Source organism: Mercenaria mercenaria, unplaced genomic scaffold (assembly GCF_021730395.1).
Source record: "Mercenaria mercenaria strain notata unplaced genomic scaffold, MADL_Memer_1 contig_2178, whole genome shotgun sequence".
In the NCBI taxonomy this organism is placed as follows: domain Eukaryota; kingdom Metazoa; phylum Mollusca; class Bivalvia; order Venerida; family Veneridae; genus Mercenaria; species Mercenaria mercenaria.
The window spans coordinates 53,378-62,927 of record NW_026460218.1 but is presented as its reverse complement, the minus strand read 5'-3'; the positions used below and the strand labels follow the sequence as shown (position 1 = coordinate 62,927).

Genomic DNA, 9,550 nt, shown 5'->3' with positions numbered 1-9,550 from the left:
CCGACATGCGACCGTGGTATGCTTCCTTGGTCAGTCTTACGACGCATGTAATATTATATACCTCCGGAACTCGAAGACGAGTTTCCAGTTTGTGGGGGTGTATGTCACGGTACGTTAGGGGAGAAAATGTGTCAGGCAGCCGGTAAGTTCAGTCTGTAGAGCACTCGCCTTGTAAGCGAGGGGTCCCGGTTTGAGTCCTGGACTGACTGCACATTTTTCTCACCCTGTGACACTAGTATTAATGACGCCCAGTATAATTTATAGATTCGTATATATTGAACCATATGGGCTTATGCCCTCGAGGTTCCTTTTATAGGATTCTAATTAACCTTATTTACATATTGCTTCAGTTTTTTGTTCTCATGTTTGAATACCAATTTCAAATTTATTATATACTCATCCTGTCCATAACATAAAAAACACAGTCATCATTATAACCACTGAAAATAATATATTGGCAAAATATCTTGATCCCCAAAATCACCCCAAACCTCGAATTTTGCACAGGCCCCGACCTGTACAGAAATGACAATTTTCAGGGGTACCGTTTCGGTAATCATTTTTTTAAAGTGGGTCACTGATTGCGTAAATAGTACATATGGAAATAGATAAACACAAACAAATTTTGAAAAATCTGCCAACAGAAAAGAATCTAAGTAAAGACATTAATTATATTTCTCATTTTATAAAATATAACTCATTGGTCATGACAAAAAGAAAGTAGTACCTGATCATATCGGTATAGTCCCATGATATGTTACTGATGGAACTGAAAATAAGATATAATTTTTTTTTCTATGACTTCGGAGATTAAATCATTGAAACAAAAGAACAAATCAAGAATAATCAAAACTGAGTTGTTCAGTTTGCTGACTTCGAATCACTTGTTCCTCACCCGTATGGGTTGTTCACCTCACTTAAAGTGTAAATTTATTGTTGTGATATACCAATGAAGCTGCCATATAGAAGGCCGGAAGTTCTACACTGGTGCATAACATAAAAATCTAACTCTCATATTAACTGAAAATTATAGAGTACATATTGCAGTATATATATACAAATTTTATAAAATGTGAATAGAACAAATTCTAAGAAAAGTCATTAACTGTATTTCTCTTTTTATAAAATATAACACATCGGTCATGATAAAAGAAAATTGTACCTTTGGTATCTCGGATTGGACTGCTGTAAGTCATTTCTGAAATTTGAAATAAAATATTATGTTTCAATGATTTTGGAGATTAAAGCATTGAAACAAAAGAACAAATCAAGAATAATCAAATAAACAAACGGAATGGTTAAGGTTGCTGACTTCGAATCACTTGCTCCTCACCCGTATGGGTTTGTAACCTCACTTAAGGTGTAAATTGATTTCATACGATCAACCCATCAAGATACCTTATGGAAGGCCGGTATTTCTACACTGGTACCCACCTCAACTGAAATAATGCTTGGAGGGGAACCTGTGGTCTACATACAACATCAAAAGCAGAAAGGTCGTCCTGTTACTTCAATATTGTGCCAATGTGAATTAAAACAAAATAAGTCAAACAAAGAAACAATTTAATCTACTGCATGTTATGTGTCCAAGAACCCGAAACTAGTACCCGTTTTGTTTCACTGCAATATTATGTTTGATATATTTGGTATTCATGATCATCGTTGATTAATTGATATAAATGATGTTTCTTTTATGCCTGAAGTACATTCATATACATTGATAGTCAAAACGTTCGGAATTCTATTTAAGCACTATTGCATTAATAGTAACTTTTTTCTTTCACTCTGTCATCTTTAATAACTACATTGTCTCTAAATGTACCAAGCGCCATCAGTGGAAAGAAATGAATGATAAGTAGAATATTCTGATAATATCTGTTGAATTCACATTTGAGTCCACATTATGTATATTTTTTTCACAAACATCTTTGACTGAACCGCCGACGGCCTTTCGTACGTAAGGTTCAGGGGTTATGATGCATTGGCTTGCGCTTGATTGACATTGAAGGGCTGTTGGATAAAGATATTTTATCAAGGTTAAATCTCTTCGCGTACGGTGTTGAAATTATACATGTATGCTTATTCAGAGTACAAATTGCTGGACATCGCATAACGTAATAAAGAGTAATAATCATGATATCCTTGCAGTCAATGGTTACAACTCATAGATTAAAGTGTAATATTGCTCATTGAAAATTAGTTCCAGGGCAGTTTTCAATTTAACTAACTCATGATATTTTTGTGTTATTACAAAATGTTATGCTTACTGCTAAATGCTAAATATCAAATGGGAATTTTAAATGATGGTCAGTAGATGATGCCTATTGTTTTAGGTAACATTAATCTATACGCAAAAATGTTGTATATAAATTGGCCTTTAAAATAATGATTTCGGTTGTGCACTCTGCTTGTGCTCTTGATAAGGTCAACAACTGATGATTGTTTTAAGAAAATATTCCAGTGCTAAAAAAGATAAGTTTCAAATTTTAGCTATTTGATCCTTGACCTCCAAGTGTGACCAAGAACTTGATACTAATGAACTGGGTTTTGCGCTCTGCATGTCGCATTGATGAGGTAAATATTCAAAATATTCAATGCTGGTTAATGGAAATTTTCCAAGCAATTTAGAATGTACGGATACGGACAGTTAAGCTTTTAAACCTTAGACCTTCAAATGTGACCGTTAACTTTGACCGAGTGACCTTGGTTACGTACTCTGCGCATTGCCCTGTTATGGAACACAACTGATGTTAGTTTTATGTAAATCTTTGCAGATATGGACTGGACACGAAATTGGATGGTCTAACAGCTGGTCTAATGTATGGTAATTATGAGGCTACTCTTTATTCTCTCTACTGCTCTTTTAAGCCACGTTAAAGAAAATTTAGCCGCATAAAAGAAACGAGATGAATATAATTACTGTAATCTATATTATCTGTTATTGTTGCACTAGGGGCCTCCGTGGCCGAGCGGTTAAGGTCGCTGACTTCAAATCACTTTCCCCTCATCGATGTGGGTTCGAGCCCCATTCGGGGCGTTGAATTCTTCATGTGTGGAAGCCATACGGCTGGCTTACGGAAGGTCGGTGGTTCTACCCAGGTGCCCGCCCGTGATGAAATAATGCACGGAGGGGCACCTGGGGTCTTCTTCCACCATCTAAAGCTGGAAAGTCGTCATATGACCTAAAATTGTGTCGGTGCGACGTTAAACCTAACCCAAAATAAATAAATGTATATTGTTCTCCTAGCCACATAACTATCATGAATGTGTTGACCGAATTGGATGGACTTGTATGAATCCAAAAAAGCCTCCATATATTTTCTATAACAATTATGTTGTGTACTTGAGAAAGTAAGTCGAGCACCAAAATTACTTTGTCATGCACTCAAGATAAGATTTTGGGCTAGCGATGACAACTGATGTTGTGTACTCAAAATTATGAATCTAACATGGAAAAAAGAAGGTCAAGCTATGTACATTCTGCGATAATAAACTATGATTGACACGCTGACTGATGGTCCGTGGGCCAAGGCCCCAAAAAAATGGAAGTCGTAACCCAGAATTAGGCATAGGTTGTGCTATACAATTATGTTATACTATCATTCTGGAAACATTTAAGGGTGGATGTCGGTCTGATCAACATGTCAGTAAAATTTAATTACAATTATAAAAACGTTGGTGTCTAATGAATACAATTTAGCATTACATATGGATAACGCTTATTTGGGTGGTGAAAAAGAAATTTATTTGATATTTCTTATAATAAATCTTATCTTTTACCCCACCCACCACATTAGTACATATACTTACACGGAAAATCGTAAGAACTTCTAATCCTTTATAAAGGAATAGAACCCTCATGTTTACAATAAAGAAAACAAAATGAATGAATAATTAAATCAGATACAGTTGCACATTAATATTATTTATCCAAACCTATGGTTCGTGTTTCTTGGCTGTGCGATTTGCATACTGACAGACTTATTTTCTTTGCTAGTGGAGTAGAAACGAAAAAAGTAGAGAGTTTGAGATTTCAACCTTCGCCTTCGCCTTCAACGTCCCTCATATATATTTGGGGTAAAACGTCACCGATATGAAGTATTTTATTTATATCAGACGTTGCTACTAAAGTTTTCCATGTAATATCAAATAAGCCTAAGACTTCTCTTTATTACTATGTGAAATAAAAAGCTTACTTTTAGGATTTCTGCTTATTATGTTATTCAATTCTCCATATGTGTAATTAAACTAAATTTGATGCGAAACACTATCAATAAGTATAAGAATAATGAAGTTTTGTATGGATGATGATTTTAACTAAATACATTGAATTGAACCTGGAAGTATGAAGTTATCAACTGATAACTTTGAGATTTTGTTCAAACTTTAACTTCTTCGGCATATTTGTGTCTCAAGGCGGTATCGATTATACTAGATGGGCTTTTTTGACGTATGAGATGAAGTTTTGAACGTCCAGATATGTGATATCACGAAAGTCAAAACTTCAGTCTTCTAACATCTACTCTGTCCACATACTCGGCATCAAAGACTAATATCTGGATGGAGGCACATGGCATGACAGTCATTTTACTTGAAAGATTAATAATAACGCGCGATTATCATTTGGTGGAATATTTTATTTTCACTTCCAAATAAAATCAATCCGTTTCTGTCGGACACTTAATACGCCAATTGCGTTTTAATTATAAACATAAAATGGTACTAGTAAGACGGAAAATTCTTCTGAAGTATCCGACAATTTCAGGTCTGTGCATCATGATGCGAGAAGTTTCCTGTTAGCCGTATGGGATAACTCCACTCTTTACATGCACGGACCCAGAGCCTGGCAGCGGGGAATTGTGGGTCAATTCTCCCTTTGATTCTTACATTTTACAAAGAAAATCGGTCTTGAAACTCGGTGTGACCACCCCCACCCCCTCCTTTAAATGGGTGACCCCCTCTTTAAGTGTGGTGTCCCTCTAACCAAAATTCCTGGATCTGCACATGCTTTACTATGAAACAATATATTCAAACAAATACGTGCATATGACCACATGTTATTTTGTGCGACAATTTTTTTCTCCTCCTAACATTTCTTGACTGTATCGCCAGACAATTGGTGACTTGGCACGATTACATTGTGCTGCTTGAGAGTTTGGCATCATACAGAGTCATAGAGTGTCATGATGCCAAAACGTATGATATCACGAGCGTATCTTACATTTGTTTCAAATCGCTTGTTAAATGTTTTCATAAATTGTGTGTATTGGCTCATGTTATCAACATACTCTTTTTAAAAAGTTAGATTTTCATCAGGTACATTTTTATGAGAGTCTACAAGTAAAACGCGTCTTTTAAGGAATTCGATGTACAAAGTACCAGTTAAAAAAAAGTGAAAAAAAAAAAACTTTAAGAAAACCTATGAAGTACTAGTCAACAGCCTGACGGATGAATCTGTCCTTTATATTTTATGGGAATGCTATTTGTGTTTGCTTTATCACATATATTTAACTTAACTTCAATGTATATCGAGAAATGCATTTGTAATAGTTGGTGTCTCATGTTTTGTTTAAAAAATATTAACTGTATTATCTTTCAAGAACACCATCAATACGTTGATATGATTATTAGCTCGACTTTTCGAATAAAAGGTAGAGCTATTGCACTCGCCCCGGTGTTGGCGCCGGCGTCGGCGTTGGTTAAAGTTTTTGATTAAGTCAAATATCTCTGTTACTATCAAAGCTATTGACTTGAAACTTAAAATGGTTATTAACTATCAAAGTCTACACCAGGCGAAACAATCCCCATAACTCTGATTTGAATTGTGACAGAATTATGCCCCTTTTTAACTTAGAATATTTTTTTTAAATTTTTTTGATAAAGTCAAATATCTTTATTTCTATTAAAGCTTTTGACTTGAAACTCAAAATAGTTATTTACTATCAAAGTCTACACAAGGATTCCCATAACTCTGATTTCAATTTTGACAGAGTTATGTCCCTTTCTAATTCCTGGATTTTTTCATTGGCAAAGCTCTAATTCAGTCAAGCACTGAGAAAACTCGAGCGCGTTGACTTACGGACAGCTCTTGTCATTTTTATTTCCTCTCATGTATGATTTACAATGGTGCCCCTCTGTTGTTTTTTAATGCTTGTGTTTGTGTGTGTGTGTGTGTGTGTGTGTGTGTGTGTGTGTGTGATTTAGGCAGAGCCCCACAGTGTCGTTTAACCTTACTTGTCTATGTATGTAAGTTGTATGTGTGTTTGTCTTTTGTACTTAGGTGTCTACGCTACATGGGTTTACGTTGTAGGGTTACTGCGTTCAAGGAACGTGTCTTTCACTTTTGAATATCCAGCCTTGCTCCAATATCCTCATACACCGGATTCACCTCTTTTTCCCTACCCCTATCCCCACCCCCCTACACACACACACTCCTCCCCATACACAAGCGTTTTCTGTATTTTGCATATAATTAAAATGTACTTGTTGGAATTTCGAAGCGACTCGTCTAAAATAGTTTTCCCTTACAGTTTCTTTTTGCTGTGGGCCTACTTTGCGACACATGACTCTATGACTATGTTTGTGGTGCTCCGTGCTTCCGGGAAATCTACCCGTTCCTTTTATCTTTTAATGATATTGATAAAATATATAAAGGCTCTGACCTCCAGATTGCACAACAACAACAAAATCAGGACATAACTGCGATATTTCTTAAGAATGCTATGTAACTCAGTTACTAACAGATTATGTGTAAAGGAAACACATGAGAATTAGTTGTGTTTTATCCATTCAAAACTGAAAAGTATTTGTAGCGGGGTACAGGAGGTCAACTGCCATAATGCCATAGTGTACTTGTCAAGAAACTTTTCTATTGCAGAATTTGCTCGGATTAGATTCACAACTAGGACATGATTGTTTCTTGATTAAGCTTTGTTAAGGCAATTTAGAAACCAAAACCAATCATGTTATAATGTTAATAATATGAACAAACTTTAGTTTTTTTAGAAAAGTCATTTTCAGCTTAAATCTAGAATCCAGTCCATTTAAATGTGAAAACTAAATATTTACTGTAAAATACCCAGTGTATTTTTTTTAAATAAAATACAAAACAACGTTACGTAAGTTACAGTTTGATCTATGTTAGAAGTCCTTTATATCTCAAATTATATTAAGTATGTTTTGAAATTGTCTAACCCTCTTTGCTTTCTATTTAATATTGTTTTATGCAAAGCTTCTATCGTCTTTTTATCATGCAGGTAGCTTATAAATCATAAAATCGATTTTACACTATTCTTTATCGATGTCAGTCCTTTTTTCTAGGTGATTCTAACTAATCTTATCTACAAGCAGAACAAATTGTTCCTGCATTATGATATCAAACTGTAATATCAAGGAAATGGAATATTAGAAATGTTACCGAGAAAATACCATTTCGTTGTTAAAGGTCATAATAGCATACATAGTATTCTCTATATATTCTATATAAAACTGACATATTTTTAGTCATTAATACCTGGATCCATATTGCCACTTTATAACTGTATCAATTTTCCAATTTATTCCTGAACCACTAATCCATTTATCTGCTCTGTATGCCTGTGGATTTTCACTGATAATCAGTAATCGATAAGATCTTGCGACCTTTGATCAATATTATGGACATATATCTGTTTGTAACAGATGAATAAAACTGAAATGTTCAGAACTGATACAAAACATTATGATCTATTCAATAAAATTTACTATTATCTTAATTTGCAAAATCATTTTACAGGCCAACTGAATTCATATGAATATAGAAAACTGCAGTATTCAAGAAGAACTAGACATAGAAAAACAGCTATTACTTGATTATTTTATATTTATTCAAATATCATCTGTTGCTAAAACTTAAAACAAATGGCATAATGAAAGAACAGAATTATATTTTATTTAATAAGATTAGAAACACTGAGTCAAATAGAAAGACACTGTAGTATAATAGAAAGTGAAGATTATAACTTTCTAATTCAGATATTTAGCGCTGAATAGATTGAAAATACATGCTCAAATAATAAATACTGATTGTTTCGATTGCTTCTGGGGTTAATTAGTCTTTTGTATAAAATATGTTCATTGACTGACTTTGACAGCAGTCCAATCGTTAGTAGTGTTACAAATGTAAAATCAAGTCACGCGGCATACAGTACTATCAGGCGGAGAGCGCATTTCTACGATCCTCGGCATACACGTCTATTATCGTAAATACGACAGGCGGTACTCGATGGTACTCGATAAGAGTTGAAACGAACGCAAAAATGAGGTCTGTGTCCTTAATTAGTTAAAGAGCTACCAAACATACCTAGACCCATTTCAGAGAACAAATTCTTACCTCATTTTAAAGAGTTATGTTAAAACTGACATAAAATGAAGAGAAAAGTAGGGGTCTTGTATCTTCTAAGAGAGGTTTCTCTTGAGAATGTCACATTTGCTTACTGTAAAATCACATCAAAATCAAACTGCTGTGAACTGGATGTACTACTCATACTGAAATTGAGTTTCACTTCATCAAATACAAACTCCTTTCCCATTTTTCTACCAAAATGTCAAAAATACATCCACAATGAAATTTAAACAGAAACCAGTTATAATTTAGACCTCTGTGGCCATGCAAAGTGAAAAATTAATGTTCAGAAACCTGGCCGCCATTACGCGACTAGACCAGTTGGCTCCCACACTGGTTCCTTTACTATAGTTAGGCAGAATCAAACAAATTGGTTGTGCTTTCTAACAATTCTCAAAAATAAACACTTCTGCTTCTTTTAAAAGCCTTCCAGTTTAAATGATTTATTTTAACATAATGTTATTAAAATATACCAATGCACATATTCTGGTAGCCAATACAATTATCTTTCCAAATTCATAATTTGCAATTACATGTACCTCTTGGATGCAGCAATTTTTTTTTCAAATAAACCTGACGTCGTTCATAAAAACATGTTATAGGAGAGATCGTGTTTGTATACAAATGCGGTGTATTTTCTATTTTTAGGGTGGGCAGAAGCCGATCGTCCATGTTTTTTTGTAAACGGTGATGTTTTTCTAATGGTCTAAACTTTCTTAAAACACAAATTACATCAATAATTTTTTGATCAATGCAAAGGTTATAAAACAAGCAATTTATTGATTACTTTTAATTGTTATTTCGAAATAAAATGGATCAATTATGAACGCTTAACTTACACTGTTTTTCTAAAAGTTTTTAACATCACTACGCTGCTTTATAAATTGTATGTCATTTAAAACGGTTGTTCATTGTAAAAAGATATTTGGATACAAAAACATGAAAATTGTTAGTATTTCAAATCTTTTTGAATTTTGAAAATCCATAAATAAGCAAAACAGTTATTATAAATTAAAAATTCTAATTCTATACGCAAACGGTGTTAAAAAACATTTGTTTTGCCAACCACCAGATAAACAGATGTAAGCGCGTGACGTCACGGCGATCTCTCCTATACCAACAATAGTTTGGTTGAATAAATGTCAAATCACCAAATAATGCAGTTTT

General features: G+C 34.1%; 1 protein-coding gene across 1 annotated transcript in view; it reads right to left on the bottom strand.

Annotated features, from left to right (window-relative positions):
- Window positions 1–388: 388 nt before the first annotated feature.
- Window positions 389–9,550, bottom strand: part of LOC128552228 (uncharacterized) — a gene marked incomplete at its 5' end in the record, with an annotated part of 59,853 nt that continues 50,691 nt past the window's right edge. The window contains 2 exons of the mRNA XM_053533256.1: window positions 389–401; window positions 1,163–1,198. Of these exons, the coding sequence (XP_053389231.1) occupies window positions 389–401; window positions 1,163–1,198 (49 nt within the window). The remainder of the gene's footprint in view (window positions 402–1,162; window positions 1,199–9,550) is intronic.